Source organism: Hemibagrus wyckioides, linkage group LG10 (assembly GCF_019097595.1).
Source record: "Hemibagrus wyckioides isolate EC202008001 linkage group LG10, SWU_Hwy_1.0, whole genome shotgun sequence".
In the NCBI taxonomy this organism is placed as follows: Eukaryota; Metazoa; Chordata; class Actinopteri; order Siluriformes; family Bagridae; genus Hemibagrus; species Hemibagrus wyckioides.
In genome coordinates, this window is record NC_080719.1 from 16,855,704 (window position 1) to 16,878,690 (window position 22,987).

At 38.0% G+C, this 22,987-nt stretch overlaps 1 protein-coding gene across 1 annotated transcript; it reads right to left on the reverse strand.

The window, feature by feature from the left end:
• Positions 1–8,076: 8,076 nt before the first annotated feature.
• Positions 8,077–22,301, reverse strand: LOC131360565 (guanine nucleotide-binding protein subunit alpha-11-like). The gene is made up of 8 exons (XM_058401156.1): positions 21,973–22,301; positions 20,745–20,900; positions 19,482–19,666; positions 18,327–18,481; positions 15,265–15,393; positions 13,982–14,111; positions 10,209–10,362; positions 8,077–9,374 (listed from the first exon to the last, which is right to left on the reverse strand). The coding sequence occupies exons 2-8, from the start codon at positions 20,893–20,895 to the stop codon at positions 9,172–9,174; spliced, it is 1,107 nt and encodes a 368-aa protein (XP_058257139.1). The 5' UTR covers positions 20,896–20,900; positions 21,973–22,301; the 3' UTR covers positions 8,077–9,171.
• Between the last annotated feature and the right edge of the window lie 686 nt (positions 22,302–22,987).

A 22,987-nucleotide genomic window follows, 5' to 3' on the forward strand; every position in this document is an offset into this window, starting at 1 on the left:
GGGTGAAGTAATTCACAAAATTACTACAACAACAACAAAAATAATCCCTGATTGGTTATATGCTGGTGTTCTTACTTCCCAAGGACTGCTTTGAAATTATGAAACTGGCAAAGAAATTAAAAAAAGCGCAGAAGAATAAATGAACTCACTTAATGCAACTAATTCTCTCACAAATTAAAAATTTCATTTGGTTCAGTAGTTTTTCAGTCAGTATCTCTAGCATTCTGTGAAACTTTCTTCATGATTTGGAGCTATTTTGATTAGTTTGCTGAGGCCAATATGATGTACCTGTGGTCTGTCTATTTCAAACCACATTGTTCCCTTTCAGAAACTTCACAGATTTAAACAGGGAGAAAAAAAAACTGTTTTCCAAATGTTTGTCTAAAAAATATGAACATTTCATGTATGCATCACATCACAGGAGTGCAGAGGTTTTCGTAGGACACAAGGCAGTAATGTAAATGAATGGCTTGCTTTGGCGGTCTCTTATCAGTAAATGCAGCATGTGCCAGTGGCAAGCCAAGGTGGACCCACAAAGCATGCTAAATGCTCCTATCTCCTCAGCATCCAGACTCCAAAGCTACATGTGTTTAAGGCACCTAAACCAGCCTGCTCTCAGCAGAGGATAACTTGTCATGTCTTTTATATGTCTGCCAGGATGGGAGGATGCTGGATAAACCACTAGCCTGAGAAACATTGATAAAGTTGTAAGAATGTATCAGTGAGAGCTCTGAATGAAAAATGCTGAGCTTGAATCGCTCCATCATTTCTCACACGCTAACAAATATCTGCAACAATAATTAAGTCACCTCTCAAGCGAAGAGGACTTCTGGTAGAAGAAGGCCTAGACAAAGCCATCTTTCTAAATGTCAGACAGATTGTCTGGCATGAAAATGCGTCCTAAGCAACGTGCTGATCCTAAACAATTTAAATAAAAATAATTATCATGATAAAATATCTCATTTGAAACCATTCCTTTTATTAGTGGCTTTAGGGCAAATTCTGTTTTTTTCCATTATTACTTTTTATATTACTCTTGATCATTTTTTTGCACATTTTGGTCTGCTATCTAAAGTAATATTACAAGGGCACAGCATATGGTACAGAGATTGGCAGGCATATCAAATGATGCAACTCTTAAGACAGGGACAGCATGATGAGTAAAAGCTCTCGAACCGGTGGGTAACTGAGAGGCGCATTCATGAAGTCCAGTGGGACGAAAGTCATATGCATTAACAGGGAGTGACAGTCACTGGGGCTGCCAAATCACCAGAGCTGTCTGTCTGTCTGTCTCTCTTTCTTTCTCAGTGTCACACACTAACAAGATGCATTCAAATGAAGTATTCAGTATTCTGAATAAAGTTTGGATGGTTAAACCCGACAATGGATGAGGACTGCCCTGATAAACGTATGCACAAATTCAGAAATACTGCCATGGTACAAACCAAGTACAAGTATATTAATGTATCTGTACCTGTAGTTCTTCATTTCTAAATTTGAGGCTCATGTCCCTGAACAAACTGAAGGTTTCTCTAATCCCATCATACCTGTCCCAAGTTATGGAGGGTTTGGTAATTAGCTCATGAGGTAAAACAAGTGTGAGGCTTTCCCACATGTATGGGGATTTCACGTCTATAGCCTTTGAAACATTTGGTATAGTCCACAAGTGACAGGAAATTGCATCATTCGAATTCCCTGAAAAACATGGGAAGAAGAAAGAAGTGTTGTTTTTCTGAGGTTTTTTTGAGCATAAAACCCTGTAATCCAGCATTCATTAGAATATAATTAATGTCCTTATGCCTTTAGCATGGATCCTAGTTAAATGCATTTTGTGCATTTTGCTAATTCTATGTTAAAAAAGTACTCAACCATGTTGCTTTAAACCCTGTTACTCATATGGCTGTATGGTATATGGACATTGTTAACAAAGAAACCTGACAAAATAAAATTGTTGCCTGAGATAAAAACACTTTTTTCCATAGTTAAGTGTATGTTTTCTAAAATTCAAAGTATTTTCTCCCTACTTTTAAAGAGTTACAGTGTCTAGGTATCACCCCAGTCATGAAATCACCCATACAATGATTTGTGCTTTCTTATTTTTTAAACTTAGTAAAGTTTAAGGTTGAGAATGGATTACCAGTGTCTGCAGCAATCGGCTGCAATGCAGTGAATTTCTGACCGCACTGTCTCAAAATAACAAAAACAATATTTTCAGTATTTATAATCATATAGTCAAACCCATATATAGAGTTTCAGAGGGTTGGGAGGAATCCTATATGGAATGGCCATGACTAAAAACTGTTGTTGTTGTTGTTGATCTTTCGGCTGCTCCCTGTTTGGGGTCACCACAGTGGATCATTTGGTCTACATTTGGCATAGGTTTTACACTGGATGCCCTTCTGGGCGCAACCATGCCATTTAATCTGGGCTTGGGACCGGCAGGTAACTCTTCAGTGGATCGAACCCGGGCCGCAGCAACAAGAGTGTGGGAGCCTGCCGTTGGACCTCCAGGAGGCTCGGCCATGACTAAAAACTAAAAAGACAAAAGGAGGTCATATAGACACTATTTTTTAGGGCTCAAGCATTTAAGGAATGCCCCAGCTAGCCTCTCTCAGGATACTGTATAAACACTCATGATTGGCTCTGCTAAGTGACTGATGAGTAACTCTTTCAGCTCTTTCAGTGTTTTTTTCATGTTTTCTTGCTGTAACATAGTCATTTTTAACATATCAGGGGTTTCATAATGAGCAGGAGTCAAGTGTTTTGTAAGTCAAATTATCTAATATACTATATCCTAATATGAACTATTATTACTTGCCCCTTTGACATGATGATGATTATGCAATAATGAAGATGATAATGTTGCAAGAAATGGCAAAGCTTCAGTAGCTAAATTTGCCATGTTTTCAGTCAGTATAATAAGACTGGACCAACCTGACCCAATCTTATGTACACTACACCTATTCAGTGGAACACTGTGGACTTTTATGTTGCCACACAGTCATATGGATCTGATGGCACATGGATTCCACAAATGATTTTATTTCGTTATTAAAAAATATAATTATTGTTAATGTGTTAAAGTAGCACGTAGTCTTCTCTGGCTAACTTTCCGGGGGCGGCACCTTGAAATCTTGAAATTCTTTATAAATCTGTGGATAGAAGATTGGATAGAAAAACTGTTACTGTCACATATGCTGTGTTACTTAGAAACATTTTTCCTCACGCACATTAGTTCACTTCAGATGCCTTACATTTATCCACACACACCTTACTGTATCTTTAATTAAGAACTTGGCGAGCTCATGCTGCAGCAGCAGGTGCAAAACTGCCTCCTTCATGCTTCTCTGCAGGCACTGGAATTCATCTTTTAGAGTTTTTAATAGTGTTTCTATCTGCTGAGGTAATCAGTGCACTTCAAAAATGCCACAGTGAGAGGTATAATTATATTTCTGGAGAGTTTAATAGGCTCAATATGCAGCCTGGAGTGCTCTGATGCATACAGGCTTTGCAAAACAAAATAGAAATGTCGGGTTGGTTCAAACCAAATTTAGGCATGAACTGTGACTGTTATGATGAAGATCTGGATTTGGTTTGGACTATGCTCATTATTCACATGGTAGTGAGTACTGTTAAGGCCTTATTTATACTCATGAACAAAGAACACGACTATAAAAACAAACTCAGTGCATTATGGATTGCATCTGGTAGAGCGCTCATCTGTAGATCATTCCAGGTCAAGGGATGAGGTGAGACAGACAGTTTATTGGCCTTCCCTCTAGTCTCCCAAAAAAGCTTGCTCTGAAAGGCTTTAGCTTTTGTGGGGAGTGAATTCTAGGCTTGGCACCTTGAACAGACAGATTCAGTGGCTAAAATTGTTGCAGTTTATGGGATTACAGGGATGAGATGAGGCTGTGTGATGTGGACTTCAAGGGAATGAGCATGTTCTTGTGGAAGTTTACAGCATGTCTCAGAGGGCCTTCAGTCTCTTGGTAAGCACTTTGCACTTGCCATGGTTGAGGGGATTGAGGATGGCAGTGCTGCTGCTTTAAGAGGAACTTGGTGTTTATAATTTCTTTTAGTCTTGGATTTCAGTGGAATTTGTTGTCCTTATACCATTTTATGAAAATGAGACAGGAGCTAAAGGTTAACTATAATGGGGTTTGTTGATATGCAGATGGGGCTGAGAAATCAATACTAGGAGTCACCTATACTGTATATTTTACATTTTCACTGGCAAACTCTTTCATTTAAATTGACCAGCTATCAATTTAAATCAACTTAAGCTATTAATTTAAAGTGGCTAAGGCTATATATCCAATGTAACTTAAGCTATGTATCTTAAATGGCTTAAACTATTTACTTAAAGTGATGTAAGCCATTTCCTACCAAGTGTATAAATCCACACGAGAGACATCGTGTGACCTCCTTAATCTTGCTCCATGTTTAAAAATTTCATTCATCAATACACAAAATAACATTCTACATATGCTGCATCTGCATCACGCATCTCCAACTGACTGTTTATGACTGTACAAAGGACATCATTCATAATCACACTCTCTGGGGTTTATAATCATTTATAATCACATTCTCCGTGTCACCCAAACGTTCCCTTTTGACTCTGCTTCCTCTCAAGGTTTCTTCCTCTTAACATTTAAAGGAGCTTCATTTAAAGCTGATTTGAGACAATGTCCACTGTTAAAAGCTCTGTACAAATAACATTGAATTGAATTGAATACTGGGTGCAAGCCGGGGCCCCACCCTGAATGGGACATTAGTCTATTACGGGGCACCATGCACACACATTAACACACTGGGGGCGATTTATTGTAGTATATAGATGGTAATCCAAGCTCAGGATTGAACTGGGAGCTCTGGTGCTATAAGGGTTGAATGAAATCTACTGTGCCACCATGCTGCCTCCATTTTTATGCACTGTCCATTTTATCACTTGCACATATGAATGAAAAATAACCTCTGTAAATATCCGTTGAATTTTAAGCTACAAGTAAGTCAGGAGCCAGTCTAAACCTGGAGCTGGACAGTTGTAGTAAGGGACTTATTCAAGGGTTCAAATGTGACTCCTCTTTTGTTGTCCTGAGATTTAAACTCACAATCTTCTGTTCTCTTGAATGGAACCGTAGTCACTAAGCTAGTCATTATACTAGAATTATACATTATTCCCAATCCATCAACTCACCTCTGCCATGGACTTGGTGTATATAGTTTAGGAACATCTGAGGTTTATGTATTTGAATAAATTTAGTCTTATCATAGTCTTAAGAGCACTATTATATCATAACCAGGACATAGAAGAGTTATTTCTTTGTGCAATAATTTAACTCCACAAAAGGCTAGTTTCAGGTTTGCAAGTGCGATTGTTAAAAGTATGAAATACATGAATAAAGTCTATAGCTTTATTGTTGCTCAATAAAGATTAGATCAGACCCCTTTATACTAAAGTTAGATAATATCATTATTATTATTATTATTAGTATTATTATTATTAGTAATAGTCATATTTCTGAATACAATTAAATAATACTCAGTCTTTCAGTCTAGCTTTATTTTGGTGAAAACACAAGTGAACTTGGCTTACCTGACTCACACATCGACAAAATTGGCTTCTAAACAACAAACAGACGCTCATATATGATTATTTGCACAGGAACAGCTGGATGAACCATTTCATTAAAACTTTCTGCATTGACATTTCTGTTTACTTCAATGTGTGAGAAAACTTGAAAACAAACAATAATAATTACATATAATACAATGTAAAATGTGTATGTGTACCTTTGGCATGGAAGAGTCAAATACATAAAAGTCTTTTGTCTCTGACTGTGCTGCAAAGCCCTTGCTAATTTAATTTAACACAACGGATTGTAGAGGATAAAGAAACAAATATGTAATTTCCATCAAGGCCCCCTAAGTAAATAAATAAGCAGTGTACAAATAAAAAGAGAGAACAATATAAAACATATAGTAGAACTCACTACAGAATAGAAAATAAAACAGCTATAAAAATGTGACACATGTGAGCTAAAAAGTTTTGCTGGAAGAGCTGGCAGGATCAGGATCAGAGAGGAAAGGTAGAAAAACAGCTGAATGGAACATGACTGATCGGTGAAAAGAGAATAGAAAAGCATGTAGATTCAGGTCAAGAGCTTCTGTTAATTTTTTTTTGGATATTAGTACCAGAAGGGGCTGGTTGATCTCTCGGGATTTTCACACACAACAGTAAAACAATAAAACACTGAGTGAGTGACAGATCTGTGGGTGGAAACCCATTGTTAATAAAAGAGAGGTCAGAGGAGAATGGGCAGATTGGTTTGAGCTTGACAGGAAGTCTATAGTGACCCATATAATCACTCTTTACAATGGTGGTGAACAGAAAAGTAACTCAGAAAGCACAACACATCAAACTGTGAGGTGACTGTGCTACAAAAAGACCACATCAGGTTCCACTCCCATCAGCCAAGAACAGGAATCCGAGACTATCATGGGCACAAACTCACAGAAGCTAGATAGTTGATAATTCTAAAAAGACCAGTTAAAAAATTCTTCACCTGTCCAGTTTGTGTCTGTCTGGGCCAAGATAGCCTCAGATTCTTGTTCTTGGCTGACAGGAGTGGAACCCAGTGTGGTATTATTCTTATTTCTATAGTATCTGTAGTCCATATATGATGTGTGATGTTTTTTTGCATGCTGAGATGCTCATCGGCTGGTTGTAAAGAGTGACTTCTCTGATCAACAAGGCAGCTCTACCCACAAAACTGTCATTCCCTCGATGTTTTTTGTTTTTTGCACCATCTCTAGAGACTTGTGGGTGAAAGTGCCAGGAGATCAGCAGGTTCTGAAATACTCAAACCAGCCCATCTGATACCAACAGTCATGCCACTGTTATCATGCCAACAATGAAGTCATCATTCTGATGTTTGATGTGAACATTAACTGAAGCTCTTCACCTGTAACTCCTTGATTTGCTCCCACATGTTTGGCTGATGAACTACATGAATGTGAAGGTGTGAACAGTGGGTATATCAGCTGTACTGTGTTTTCAAGACAGCAGAGCCTTCTTCTCAATGTAACAGCCTGCTCTCGTGTGACAACACATGATACTCAGTCTAAGCAGCTGTGTGATACTGAAATATCTGTATGCTGATAGATTGAAACACTGATGTTTTACACCGTAAATAATTGTTTCTAATTCCTGTATTGAAAATTGTGGCTGTTGGACTGCATCTGGAAAGGTCTGATTCATGGTTGTCTTGAAGACACATTTGTCTTCTATAATCCAAAGGCTTGGGGGTCATGGGAGTGATAATTATTGCAAACCACAGCAGCCAATAATTCCACTAACTTGTTTGAGGTAAGCGGCAACTGCGGCAACTCACTCACACACAGGAAAAAAACACCTCCCTTATATGAAGATGGCAATACTGTATGAGACATATACAGCACACTAATGTATACTTAATGAAGCAAATAAAATTTCTGCTTATTTCTCTATTACGAAGCCTTTTGTCCGTTTCCCGTTTCCCTCCTAAATCAGGCACCATGATAAAAATTGTCCATTGACCATGAAATATTAATAATTATTGCAAACAGATGGCTTAGTTTGTGAGCAGGATGGATAATTACCATGCTGATATATAACCACATGCTGAGTGAATTATGATAAGCGTTGTATATGGCATAAATAAAGGTGGTACAGTTGGTAGCGTTGCCTCCTCACAGCGTGAGGGTCTCTGGCTCCATCCAGAGTGTGGGTTTCTGTCTGGATGGAGTTTCTGTATTCTCCCCGTTCCTCATGTTCTGTTTCCTACCATCTGGTACAAACATACCAAAATTTTGAACTGTCTATGCTAAATTACCCCTTGGTCTTGATTTAGTGTGTGCATGAAATTTGTAATGGTGTCTAATCCAGGATGTATTCCTGACTCCTGCCTGGACAAGCTCCACTGACCAGCATGACGATGGACTGAAGATGACTGAATGAACATGCTTTTAAATATTTCTAATGAAAACCTAACTAGATTCCCCCCCACGTAATTCTGCCATGACCATGTCGTTTATTATTTTATTCATTTAGGTATTTATTATATTATCAGTTATCATTATTTATTAAATGAGGTGGTTTGGTGAATATATGAACATGGATTAAGGTTATGCTTAGCCAACACAAATGTCTGTTCAATGAGCAACCAAGAAATAACTATATAATTCCTTTATAATATTAAAAAAGTTCATCATTTATCCCCAATGTAATGGACAAATCATTCATAGGTTAAAAGGTGAGCACATATAACACATCGGATTGTCCTTCATTTGTTTGAGATATTTTATCTTCAGTTGCTTACAAATAAGAAGTTCAGCTCACCCTACAGGTCAAAAATGATTATAAGCACCTAGGTTTATAACATTTGCTGGACATAATACTAAGACCAAATGATAAATATGAACTGCACAGAGAACAAATATACTCTCATTTAAAAAGAGTATAATTGAGCAAAAAAAGAGTACAAAGTGAAAATAGTATGAAAAAGCTGTGTCCCTGTAGATAAGGACGTAAGACCTAGTCCCAGAGGAAGAAGTAAAGCCCTTACTATCTGCAGTCTCTTACATTTAACTGTAAAAATGGTGAATAGTCACTGTGTCCTGTTATAACTGCAACACCAACAAATCATGTAACCCTAGCAATAAAGTTGATCAGACATGCAGCATCCTTTCAAGAGAAGTGAATAAACACTTTCGTGAAAAAAAAGTTTCATTCATTCTAATGTTCTCATTGAGAGAAGCCATATTTTTCTTCATCTACATGGATGCCTTTGTGTGTACACTGAAACACAGTCCCTCCAGCCAGCACTGCAGCAGTCAAATGTAAAATCCAGAGTGTTTTTCATTTTCACCACAGCATTGTTGTCTTGCACACAAACAGGAAGAAAAACAGAAACCCACAAATATCTGTCCTCATTGTCACATGGCAGAGAAACCATAATGATTTCTTTAGCCAAGCTCTGGCCCATTCCACTATTGCAATGTTGGGAGATGTCTGTACCATGTCTACCACCCAAAACAATTAGACAAATGAACTTTCAGAAAAAATGACACTGGAAAATGGTGAAGGTGAGGTGGGTTTTCAGAAGTAGTCATGACATGGCCTGGTCACAGCACGCCATATTCCTGCAGAGACTTGATGAGCACTGTGTCTTTCACATCGCTGAACACCTTGCGGATGTTGTTGGTGTCTGTTGCGCAGGTGAAGTGCGGGTAAATGGTCTTGTTTTCCTTCTTTTCAGGGTTCTGGGCCTGCTGCTTGTACATCTCACGGATGAACTCCATGGCTGCATCAGGGTCCCGTTTCCTGCCTGCAAGTGAAGTGCAATAAAAGAGGGTCAATGCCATTGAAGTTAAGAGTTAGTTTACTAAAAACAACAATAACAAATAGGACAGTTAGTTTTGCTAACGGAAATGCGAATACAATATTCGCTTGTGTGCTAATGTAGGATGATCACTGGCTTTAAGAGATTAAAAGTATGTATTCAAATATGTAAGAAATATAATAATAATATCATTGCAAATAAGCTTTCGAATAACTGTGATGGCCATTTTTACCGTACATGGATCTGGCTATTTTATTTATGTCTGTTTACATTTTTCTGGCCCAGTAACAGGCTCCACCTCCAGCCAGAACAGAAGTGCTCAGCCCAGCCCCATTACCAGTAAAAGCTACCTCACACAGCACGTGCAGTTCCAACTCAGGAAATGTGGTGTTCTATGAAATTGCTTTTTGTTTACTGCTATTGCAATTCCCATCACAAGCAGCAGAGGGCTCAAAATATGACAGACTGCTCTTTTAATGCAAAGCTCTTTGTCAGTTAATGGCTGTTGTTTCGTCCTGAATTTTAAAAATGTGCCCCACGAATCCTGTCAGGCAAACAGCCGTCATAGGTGAGAGCTGGAAATTCTACTCCATTCCATCATAAAAACAGGCTGTCAGTCTTCCTGCTCTGCTGCTTGCTGATGCAAAACGCTGGGCATTTCATGGTTGCCAAGAGTAACAGACAGAAATGGGAAAGTGAAGGTTTGGAGATACAGAGATATAAAGTGACTCAGAGCATTTTCACAAACACAAGTGAACACAATCTTTGCCAGGAACTTTTTTTTTCTCGTCAGGTGCGTGCAATTTTAGCTCATCGTACCCTGGAACCTGGGGAAGTAGCTATGCAGGTCAGACGTCTTAATCTTCTCGGCCAGGATGTCCATTTTATTGAGAAAGAGGATGATAGAGGAATTGGCAAACCAGGGTGAGTGGATGGTAGTGTAGAAAAGAGTCAGACTCTCCTCCATGCGGTTCTGCAACACAGGAGGAATAAAGAGAGGAATATTAACTCTACGATATCAGAGGAAGTAAAAATAAGTGATCGAAAAATGTTTTAAAAGGATAAAAACGAGACTGAGCGAAAACAGGAAATAAAGTGGCAAGAAAGAGGCACCTCTTAGATCAACAGATTAGATTTGCCCTTTAGTATGGATAGAATAATCCCATTCGCTCAATAATAATAATAATAATAATAATAATAATAATGACAACAGAGCTGTATTTTGGCTGAGATTCAGTACTTACTATTGCAAAAAGGAACATATAATACCAAAAACTGGCATCTTAACAAATGAAAATACCTTGAACGCAGTCATGTCTAGTATTTCCTATTATACGATTACAATAAACCAAATCTAAGATTATTAAACCTTTTCGCCCCACTTTGTGTTATATTTTCTTGTCCCATTTTTCAGATAATTTTGCAGCTTTTTCAGAAACAAATGCTTAAAATGAGCATCTGACAACAAAACAATAGTCTTTAATTTGGTTTATGTTATTTACATATTAGGGAATCCTTGATAAATGTGAATATTTTTAAGCCAAATGCCACTATTTCTCTCTCTCTCTCTCTCTCTCTCTCTCTCTCTCTCTCAAAAAAGGCGCTAAACTGTACTAATGCTTGAATATACATCTTTCTATTGAAATAGTAAATAAAGTACACATATAAGGTACATAAGCATGCCTTACGGACAGCTCTTAGTATATAATATAGATTTCATGCTTTTGTCATGTTTAGTGCATGTGTCTTGTTTTGTTTTTGTTTGTTTTTCTGACAGGTTTCATTTCTTTGTCATGTTGGTCATATGGTTGCTTTTTCAGTTCTGATTTTCTCACATGTGGATTTAACAGTATATACACTTACATGCATAGTTCCTGATAGATGTCTTGGTAGAAAATGGACAGGGTTTCCCCTTTACACTTTCATCCCAGTAACAAACTCTTAAAAAAAAACAATATTGTGATGTCATATTTAGAAAACCGAGAAAAAAATGGTATTTTTTGTTAAAATGAATTCTTTAACAGTATTTCATTATGGGAAAAACTGAGAAAATACCTCAACTGAGCCTATGCTGAATTATTTTCACTTTAATAATCATAAAAGTTGTTCAAAACAGGTTACTGATAGGACGTAATTTTTGCTGTTATTTCCTTTTAAGTAAGAATCTACTAAACATAGGAAGTAATGATTATGATTTTAGATAATAAGAAGAGACCAGTTAGTTACATACTTTCACTTTTATCGGCTCTGACTGGATAAGACACCAAAGAGAGGTCACTGTCAAGTGGTCTGTGTTTTTCTTATGTTATAGTAGAAATTACAAGCCACTATGTTATGCTCTTAAATAATTCATTTTCATTTATTTTTATTTCAAAAATACTCGGTTTTCCAAATATTTTGTTACATTATTTTTTAAAGAGCTTGTCACTGGGATGAACGTGTAAAGGGGAAACTCTTTGTCCATTTTCCACCAAGAAATTTAACAGGAAATACAGCGCCCTCCACAATTATTGGCCTCCACAATTAAGATGTGTTCTTATGCTTCTAATAAATTCATTTTTACTGCAGAAGCATAATCTCACACTGGAAATTGTAGAAAAATCTAACCTTTAACTCAAGTGAATTTAAAAAAATCCAAAAAAATCCATGACTTAAAATTTTTTTTTTTTAATTATAAAAATCACCTGTTCCACAATTATTGGCACCCCTAACAATCCCTATAAAATAAATGTAATTGAAGCATTTTTGTAATTTTTACTGTAGTTTTTAAAGTTGATCAGAGTATCCAGAAACTTTTTAGTTAATAATTCATGACTTCCTGTTCCCCTGGGGTATAAATATGATGTGACACACAGGCCTGTTTCTCTTATCCACTCCTGAACATGGGAAAGACAAGAAAACACCCCATTCAAGTAAGGCAGATGTGTGTCGACCTTCATAAGTCAGGCAATGGCTACAAGAAAATGGCCACTCGCCTAAACTTGCCCATATCTACAGTCAGAGGAATCATTAATAAGTTTAAAACAACTGGAACAGTGACAAACAAGGCTGGACGAGGACCCAAGTTTATCTTGCCACCACCCACAGTGAGGAGGATGGTAAGAGAAGTAAAAAAATCTCCAAAGCTCACTGTTAGAGAACTGCATCAAAGAGTGGCATCTTGGGGCCATCAGATGCTATCTACATGCCAACAAGATGTTTGGGAGGCATGCAAGGAAAAAGCCTTTTCTCACCTACAATCACAAATGTAAACATCTGGAGTTTGCTAAGCGATACTGGGACTTCAACTGGGACCGTATGCTTTGGTCAGATGTGACTAAGATGGAGCTTTTTGGTAACAAACACTCTAAGTGGGTCTGGCGTAAAACAAAAGATGAGTATGCGGAAAAGCACCTCATGCCCACTGTGAAGTATGGTGGAGGATCTGTGATGCTGTGGGCCTGTTTCTCTTCCAAAGGCCCTGGGAACCTTGTTAGAGTGCATGGCATCATGCTGGAGATCTCAGTCTCCAGACCTCAACCCAATTGAAAACCTGTGGGGTGAGCTGAAGAAGAAGAGGAATGGTCAAAGATCCCTCTCTCTGTATTCTCCAATATTGTGAAATGTTACAGGAGGAGATTAAGTGCTGTCTTGTTGGCAAAAGGAGGTTGTACGAAGTATTAACATCAGGGGTGCCAATAATTGTGGCACACATGATTTCATGTAAAAAAAAAAAAATTCTTAATGTGGGATATTTTTTTCCACTGAATAATTGTACTTCAATTAAAGGATGGATTTTTCTCTTTTTTTTTTGCATTGTGGTTCTATATTGTTTTAAAAAATGAATTTATTAGAAGCCTAAGAACACATCTTAACCAGGGGTGCCAATAATTGTGGAGGGCGCTGTATACACTGATCAGGCATAACATTATGACCAGTTGCCTAATATTGTGTTGGTCCCCCTTTTGCTGCCAAAACAGCCCTGACCCGTAATGCACTGTGTATTTTGACACCTTTCTATCAGAACCAGCATTGGTGAAGCACTTCTTCACCAATTTGAGCAACTGATTCTGACCACTGCAGACCGGGAACACCCCACAAGAGCTGCAGTTTTGGAGATGCTCTGATTCAGTCATCTAGGCATCACAATTTGGCCCTTGTCCTTACGCTTGCCCATTTTTCCTGCTTCTAACACATCAACTTTGAGGACAAAATGTTCACTTGCTGCCTAATATATCCCACCCACTAACAGGTGCCATGATGAGGAGATAATCAGCCTTATTCACCTCACCTGTCAGTGGTCATAATGTTATGCCTGATCGGTGTATATATGTAAATGTATATACTCTTAAATCTGTGAAAAAGAACTGCACATGTGAGAAATTCAGAACTGAAAATGCAACCATGTGTCTAACATGAAAAAGAAATGAAACCTTGCGTGAAAGAAAATCTCACGTGTAACAAACAAACAACAAAACACATGCACTACATGTAACAAAAGTGTAAAAAGTGCTGTCAGATCAGTGCAGACCCGTATCACAGTAACAGAAAGACAGAGGTGAAATTAGAGCAAGAATGAAAAGGACTATGCCACAAAAAAATTCTCTGCTCACATCTTGGTTGTTCTCCTCCAGAACCTGATCGTACTCGCTAAGCGAAGCCAAGAAGATGAGCGATGTCACATACTCGAAGCAGTGGATCCATTTCCTCCTCTCTGATTTCTGTCCCCCAACATCCACAATCCTGTGCCAGAGAGTGTTACAGAAGTGAAAACAGAAACAGACAGAAGCAGAAGAGCTTTCTATTCGTCTTGCCGCATAGCTTGGCCATGTTCAACCTGAAACAGATGTCTTCATCCTCAACAAACTGTTAGGATGCTAATAATGCTGACAGTTTCACACCAAGCCAAGTCCTCTTCCATGCTGGCTTGCAGCAACGCACACAAATATAGATCATAAATCAGCTAACGTCTTGCTAGTAAGCTAATGTCTATTTCACTGTTAGCTAGCTAAGCTGGTGGGCAGATAACATTCTGTAAATGATAAAAATTTAAGGATTAGTGCTTCTTTTTTCAAACTGTAAATTTAGCTAACATGTTACTAGCTAGTCAATACTTTTACACAAAGCTAGTGATGCCTTGCTCATAAACAAACCACTAACATAATTCATATTAACATTGTGACAACATTTAGCTAATATGTTGCTAGTCAGGTAATGCTTCTTTCACTCTTAGCTAGCTTGTGAACCTGAAACAGAAAAACTTCTATGATCAGTTGTAGTTATCTATAACATAAAAATCTGTTACTTAGAGAATAATTGCTAGTGCAGTCCATTTTCTTCACAATGTAAATCTAGCTAGTATATTTCAGGTCAGCTAATGTCTCTTGTGATCAGCTTCCTTATTCTGCTAATTAAATGTGTTAGTGCAAAAAATAAAAGCTGACAGGATGCCATCAAACCAAACTCTTTTCCTCCCTGCTGCCAAAAAGTCATTATAAGACATAAATACAGCATAGACAAATAAGAGGAGCACCACATTAGGCATCAAATATGAACAATTAAAAAGGACGATATACATCAATCAAGACAGCTGGTGTTTTTCTCCACAGGTTTTGGAATTGATTTGCAAAGTAATGGCTCTGTCTGATCATGTCATCCATTTAAGCCGAGGAAATGGGCTAGACAGAGAACATTAATGTTCTTGGACACAATGCCGTGTCCGAGAAATTTTAATGCCGTCGCAAATAATTAGAAGAAATCAAGCGTGACAGGTAAACAGTCAGCAGAGCAGACAGTCCGTTTCTACTGAACATCATTAGCACCCACAGTAATGAGGGTCACACAAATCATTTTGCCCCCAGTCAAATTGGTGTTACTGTGTGTTTGTGACTGTTACCTGAGTGTGATCTTCTCCACTACGAAGGAATAGTCGTTGATGCCGGTGGTTGGGAAACGCACCCGCAGCACATCCTGAGCATTGGGGATGTAGTCCTGGGCCGCGATGCGCTCCAGGTTTGACATGAAACTACAAATAGAGGTTTATTATAATGCATGAGTGATTCTCAGTACTTATCCTGGATTACCCGAGTTTTAGGTATTTTCATTGCATCAAGTCTGAGAATGGGAACAGTGAAAATCAAAGCCAGCTCCCAATTTAGTAATGAGAGCTATGATCTAATAGATCTATAGCTCTGCAATAAAAGTATTAGGTTTTCCACAAAATATTAAATATGGTACACAGAAAATCTGTAACTCTTTTGCTCAAACAATAAAAGATGTATGGTTCTCTGTTGTTTTGTGCAATCTGTGCTTTCACTGAACAGAGTGTGCTTAGTATGTCTATGTTTATTTTCTCCTCTAAATGCATTTATGCAACATCAGTCTCGTGCACCTTCTCAGTCACTGATGATGATGTGTTACAGATGTGTCAGCAACATGGCCTGAAATTTTTTTATAATGACCCAACATGACTGTCAGTGTCAGTGATAGGCTACATAAATCTACTGTCAGGGCTAGAAGGAAATCAGCCACGGCTTTGCTTCTTGTAATTTTCTTAGAATCTGGTGGTTCAAAATAATCCATAAACAGCAAAACTAAATGACAGCAGTAACTGATGTATTTTTAATCTTTGAAATACGGGGGCATTTAGCTTTGCAAGCTCAACATTAAAATGTGCAGGAAATGGGTACACAACAATTAGGACTCTTATGAAGCAATACAGCAATATTGTCATAACCACAATCAACTCTGACATTATCTCTCTCTCTCTCTCTATATATATATATATATATATATATATATATATATATATATATATATATATATATATATATCCACACACATACATACATACATACATACATACATATATATATATATATATAGTCAGGTAATTAGATAGACACGGATGCAATTTCTTTAAAGATGGGCATATTGTGTTAGAATGGGATTGCCAGCTTAGCTTGTGTGCCTTAATTAAATGTTGCCCAGGATTTGTTTGTGTTTCTTATCATGAAAGTGTTCTGAGAACTGACTGATCGAAAGACAGGAGTGAGAGAGGGAGAGGGAGAGAGAATGAGGAACAAGAAAAGGAGAAAAGAAGGGGAAAAGGAGAGGCAAAATGCGCGAGAGACAGGAAGCCAGTCAGTGACGGGGAACGACCTAGCACTAAAACCTAACAGCAAAATGCCTCGCTCTGTCCATTACAAGAAATTAGATGATCAGTAATGTAGAGTTTAATTAATTGATAAACAATTCTATTTGCAAGCTCGCATTTTGGTTTAATGTTAAGTGATTGTGCGTGTGTGTGTGTGTGTGTGTGTGTGTGTTGGGGAGTATGGTCAAAATGAAAACATGTTTAAGGAAAAACTCTAACCCTAAACCTTCATTGTGTATCATGCTCTACAGTGCTCCACCACCTCTTTTCTAAAACAAAGCCGTGACTCATTTAATTACGGGTGTGACGAATGTAAGTCAGGACCCAACGTCAGGTACTGGGAGTTTATTTAAGAATGTCAGTGTTTAACATAAGACCAACACTAAAGACACGCACTGAACTGTAACGTATAGATGTCTGTATTATTCCATTATGCTCATAAAGGAGATCATACCACAAAGGACACAGCAACAATGTTAAGTAATTATTTATCTTCAAAAAAAAAAAAAAATAGGTTGTGTGATGCAACAAAAAGCTTTAAAAATTGTGCGGCTTTAGAAATGATAGTGCTATAGCTAAAGGTAGAGAGAGAATTTTCTGTTTTGTAAGAGAAAGTGACAAAAATCTAAACAGCCATTATCTTTCTACATACTGTGAACTTTACCTAATATGTTTAGATAATACAATTTGTCATTTACATTAAAATTACATGTAAGTTTAGTTAATGATCTTGTCATGAGCTGTGGGAATATAGCTAGGTAGTTAACATAAAGTTTGTCTTTTCTGTAGATTCCTGTTAAGATCTAGGTAGCTATGATTCGTTGTAGTTCTGTACCAAGCAGAACTAAAAATAATGACACACTAAACAATTTTGCTGATCATATCACGTAATGGGTTTCATTCATTTTCTGGCAACATTTTTGTTGTCGAAATATATATATAACAATATATAATAATATAACAACGTGTGTATATATAACAATTATATAATAATATAACAATGTGACTAAAATAAAAAGCCTGGTTATTTTGCTTGCACACAAATCTGATTGGAAACTAGCAAGATGAAACCTGAAAGTGAATTTCGTGTTTAAAGGTGTATGACTGAAGAGTTTCAAATCAAAGAGAAGTATAGGTATAACCAACTTCTACAATGCATTCGAACTCCTGCGATACTCAGCTTTCATTTCACAACCAGCTATGTAGCGCCATCTGGTGGAAATATTCAGTTCTGTATATAGTCTACATCATGAATCTGAGACCTGAGATCACAATGGATGACACATCACATCATGCACATGTTCACTATTTTACATCATTGTGTAGTATAAATTGCGTGTGTTCACACTGGACATTCCAAGACGTGAGAAGAAGTGCACTTCAAGTAGCATGATGATACACTTACCGAACCGCAAAAAAATGAAGTATGGAATGTTGGGGGCCGATACTGGATGAGATAAAGCTTGATATCGCTGACGGCTTTCAGGTGTCTTTTAAAATTAGCCCATGTTGTGTGATTTATTTCCATTTGAGACCATACTAGCCTTCTAAAATTCATACACTAGACGCTAAAGTGCATAGTGTAAGTGCATAGTGTGTAGAACATCATTTTGGTTGTAGATAGCGATTATCATTACTTTCCTCTAGTAAATAATAATCATTCAAGAACATGGAAAAAGAATTGCATTTTCCAATTTGTTTGCCGCTCAACTGAGCTTACTTTGAGCCAGTTAATATCTCGAGTGCTACTGTACACGAATGGCACCGTTGGGTTTGACTTTAACAAAACTAACAGAACTTACTATTCAGTGGAGTCCAGTAGTTGGTACTCTCGCCGGCGACTGTAGCAGATTTTAAGTCCAGTGTCTGCCCACAGGGACTGAATAGCATCCACATAACCTCGGCTCAGTTGGGTCACCTCATTTATATTGACAGCTTGAATCCACTGAGCATACGTCTATAAATATAGAGAAAGGAAATAAAGAAGGTGTTTAATCAGGGTGTAGATATTCTCTTTTATACATCATCTGTAATCTTTAATTAATTTGTTCATCTTCAGTAACTATTTTCTCTTGGTCAGGGTCACTGTGCCTATCCTGAGAACACTAGATGTGAAGTGGGATGCCACTGGCAGGTAAACAGGTCTGATGTGTTTAAAGCAGCCCTAAACTATCCAATGTATTTTTTTTTTTATTATTGAATCCTTTTGAGCAAATTAGTTTGTATGAAACTGTCACTATAGCAGTTGTACTGTATTCCCTAGGGCTATAAGAAACAGGGAGCTGGAGACTCCTGAGTTGCACAACAAAAAAGTTTTTGCTCCTTGGTCATGCTCTCTGGGTGGAAGGTGTGTGGGATTCTCTCTATCATTCCTTTCAGTCACAGAGACACATAGATAATTGTCTGTCTCTGAGCTCATGTATGCGGAAGAGGGCAGATAGTGCTTTTCTGTGAGTGTGTTACGCTACCCTGTGACATATTTGGAGCATGAGTAACAGATTGAAATGATGTGACTGGCTGGTGTCAAGTGTCTAAGAGAAAGAATGTGTTAAGAAGGTAAAGCTGGCTGCTAGTTGGACATTGACAAATGAGAACCTGCGTATATATATGCGGGCGTTTATTCATGCATAGATCTCTTAATCTCTTGAAAGTAAAAGTGTGGTTGTTTATGGGCCTGTTCATTTGAACTGCCATGCCAGAGTTTTAAATACATTTTGACTGACTAAAACTCATCATAAAACTAAAAGCTAACCCGGATTTGTTTGTTAATTTAATTATGGCAATTAGTTATGATTTTTTTTTTTGTCTTTTTCTTCTTATTATTGCATATTAACTTGTAGTCCATGTTTCATTATTCTGTTATGAAGTCTTAACGACTTTCAGCAACTCAGACTCAAAAAATCCTATTCAAATAATGCTAATCAAACTATTCTGGCAAAAAGACCTGATCTTCTAACCTCGTTCTGCTGGTTGGTGTAGGGAATCCTGAGGGTTGTCATGGCTGTTGTAATAGCCTTAATTGCTGTGAAGATGTTCTGGAAAACCATTTTGGTGAAGGAACGTCTATCTTCTTCAGAGAATCCCTTTCCATGGATGATCCTCATTTGCTTGATAAACGTAGTTTTCCCACTCTCTCCCGTGCCTACGAAGGAACAACAGTAAAATGAGCAAAAGAAAAAATAGATATCTAAAAGCTGTGTGTAAAAAAACGTGTCAGGAATGAAAGTAATCCATGAATTTAAAAAAAAAGGAAAAAGATGATTGATGCTTATTTTCATCAGTTGACTGCGGACCCACACAGTGCACACAGTGGAATGTTAACTATCCTGTTAAGACTTAGGCAGCTGAACTGTCAAGGTGTTTAATCATAAGCAGACAAACTGAAAAAGCCTGTTGCAGGGCGTGTTGCATAGAGGCAGATTTACACCAAGAATTCAGCGAACTGAAAAAATCAAAATCCCCTCCACCCACCTTTTCCTAGATACATAAGCACTTGTTTATATTTCACTACATTTTATGTTGTTAATCTACTGCTTATGTAATAAACCTTGGTGATGCACACAAACACATGGCTCACGTACGCTTTTTGAGGAATCACAGCTGCCGAGGCTGTCCTCATTTTAATCACTGTTTTTCAATGAGCAAATATTTGCTAATGACACAAGTGAGCAACTTCTATCATATCAAATAAGCCACAGCGTCATGGCATAATGACGGCACCATTAGACTGCTTACAAAAACAGACGATCGGCTTCCTATTTTCATCTGCTCGTACATGCTATGCGCTGATCTTATCGGTTTATGAGAACTGGATGTTTATCATGTAAAGGACACTCACTCGGTTGCTTCATACTTACAAATCCTGTGATAATCACACTTCCGCTTTCTTGTGAAAATATATTCGAGTGATTGCTACTAAAATCAATTTATTGTAAAATCTGAATGCTAATAGCAGATATTAATATTAATGATGTCATTTACCTAGTGAGTGATCCAGTCATCTCCAGTGCTATTTAAATGAGGGAGGGGGGGGGGAAACTGTGATATCCTGCTTCGAAATTTATTCATGGCCTCATGGATCACAATTTTAGACATGAACTATGTGTTCTGAGTGACACATTTAATATCAAACGAGCTAACCTTCACGCCAGGGCCTCGCTTTCAGCTGTCATGTGTCGGCTGCATGCAAAATGAACAATTAGAAGTGGATTTCTCCTTACCCAGTAGGAGCACTTTTATTTCTCTGCGCTCTCTCTTCTTCTGTTCGGCGAGAATTCTCCGGATTTCTTTGTCTATAGCTATCGATTTCCTGTCCTCTTCGCTCAGACAGCAGGTGCAGGTTTGGTAGCACCATTTCCAGCAGCCCCCCATCTTCCCTAAAACACAAGAGGTCAGTTGTGATGTAGAATTCGCCACCACGGCTCAGTGCTAGGGCCGACAATGTTAAACGAGTTCCTTAAACTTCCAGTAGGCTCACATTCCTCACACCTATGATCACATACTTTTCCTATCACTTTCACTGTAGTTATGGGATAATTCACAATAGCTACTAATACAACTTTAGACGGATTAACCAGGAAAAAATACCAACTCAAGAGTTTTACCCCTTTCAGGGCTTTTCATATTCGAGCCATAATCTTTTATTACGTAATCATGGTGTAAAATGATCTGATTTAGTTCTAGTATTTAGTATTTAGTATCTATGCTTAATTATGACAGGCACTTACAAACTCTGGTCACATTAAAGCACCCAGGGTCAATCCCTCATTTGTTTTAGCCACTGTTTTAAATATTTTCAGTTTCTCTTCATAGCCTTGAAGTTGCAAATGGGTTCAATATCATTACACTTAGATGCGCTGAAGGTGTTTTTATTCTCATCTACGCACTTTTATTATTTCTTTATAAAGGTTTCTGGAATTTTCTCCCCCAGAGCCGATCCGCGATCAGTCTGATTACTGAACGGACCCACAAGTTGAAAGGGAGTTTATTTAATAAACATTTGTATCTTGTAATAAACTCATTTCATTCCCGTTTGGACATAAGTATAGATGTTACTTCTACATTTGGAAGTGTTTACTCAACACTAGAGGATTTCGCTCGAGGCAAAAAAAAAAGAAAAAAGAAAAAAAAAAGTAAAGGAGATCTTGGTACATATGGACAGTGGACAGTGATTTCTCGGCTTTCGGCTCGTGAATTTCCGTAAAGGCTTGTAAATATTGCCGATAGTTGTGTGTGTAAGCGCGCGCTGATCCTGTTGGGTGCCATTTTGATGTGTGAAAAGAGGAGCCTCTCGAACGGTTTATCGATGGTGGACTTTCCCCAACAAGGAAGGAAATAGTCTACAAGCACTTGGGTGGAAATTGTAAATAAATTAGTTATAGCTGCTGTAATAGTGAACAAAAGACCTATTGACCAGCTAGGAGAGACAAATGTAACAAAATCACTCACCTTCATTCGTTGTCACACCTGTTCCGGGAGCTTACACGGTCTGTGACTCTGGGTGGGAAACACGATCCATCTTTCGCTCAGGTGAACTGGAGTTGTATCAGAAACTTTTTGCCTTCACCGAAAAGTCCAAAAGTAGTCGAGATCAATCGCATTATTTTCGCTCACCCCACCGGCATGACATACGGAAGTGCAGCTTTGGGGAGGAATATGACAGGTATGTGAGCGGCGGCTCCCGATGCGTATCAGAGGAATGCGGCTCGAGGGAGTGAGTGTGAAAGGAGTGAGCGCGTGAGCTTTACTCAGTGCAAGCCCCGGCTTCTACCTTACACACCAGCGAGAGCTTGGCTGTGCACGGACACGCACAGCTTTACTCAAGCCACCGCCTTACTCAGATAAGGGCAATGGTAATTGTATTGTGGGCCAAAGGTGGCCCACCTTCACACAGCCACGTTTTAGATTGAGATCCAATTGCAAGCTGAAAAATTGCCATAACTGTGATCTCATGTCTATGAATGAGTTGCTCTCTCAGAAACAAAGGTGCCAAAACTTTTTCTTCTTTTCCATCAAAATTTTTTTTCTCTCTTTATCATTAATATGTATATTTTACTTGAATACAGTGTAAATGTAAATAGAATTTAAAGTACATAGTTCAGCCTCAATTATCTTTAAAGTTTTTAAACCACATAAGCCTTCCTAGGCAAGAGACTAAAGGTGTGAAACACCTGATGTTTCTTTTCACCACAGCGACTTTATTTCTTGAGAATGCAGAATGATTTTGTTCGATTTCCTTGATAAGGTATGAATTATGTTGTCCCATCACTAACCCTAAAATGTATAAACCTCATGAGAATGATTTTGTCCTGGCAGAAGAGGTCACGACTATCACCACTCAGTCCATAAGAAAGTAACAAGACTGGCAGTGGATTGCTATGGCACTGATGAATTCGTTTATCTTTTGCAATCACTTTTTCTACAGACATACTATGCATGAGGTGGGAATTGACCCTAGATGAGA

What these genes read in the sequence shown, in the direction of transcription:
- LOC131360565 (XM_058401156.1), bottom strand. Translation starts at nt 20,895, where the DNA reads ATGGGGGGCTGCTGGAAATGGTGCTACCAAACCTGCACCTGCTGTCTG. An exon ending in ACACCAACCAGCAGAACGAG is followed by an intron (nt 18,482 to 19,481) that starts GTTAGAAGATCA and finishes CTATATTTATAG; the next exon opens with ACGTATGCTCAGTGGATTCA. An exon ending in CTACTGGACTCCACTGAATA is followed by an intron (nt 15,394 to 18,326) that starts GTAAGTTCTGTT and finishes CTCTATTTGTAG; the next exon opens with TTTCATGTCAAACCTGGAGC.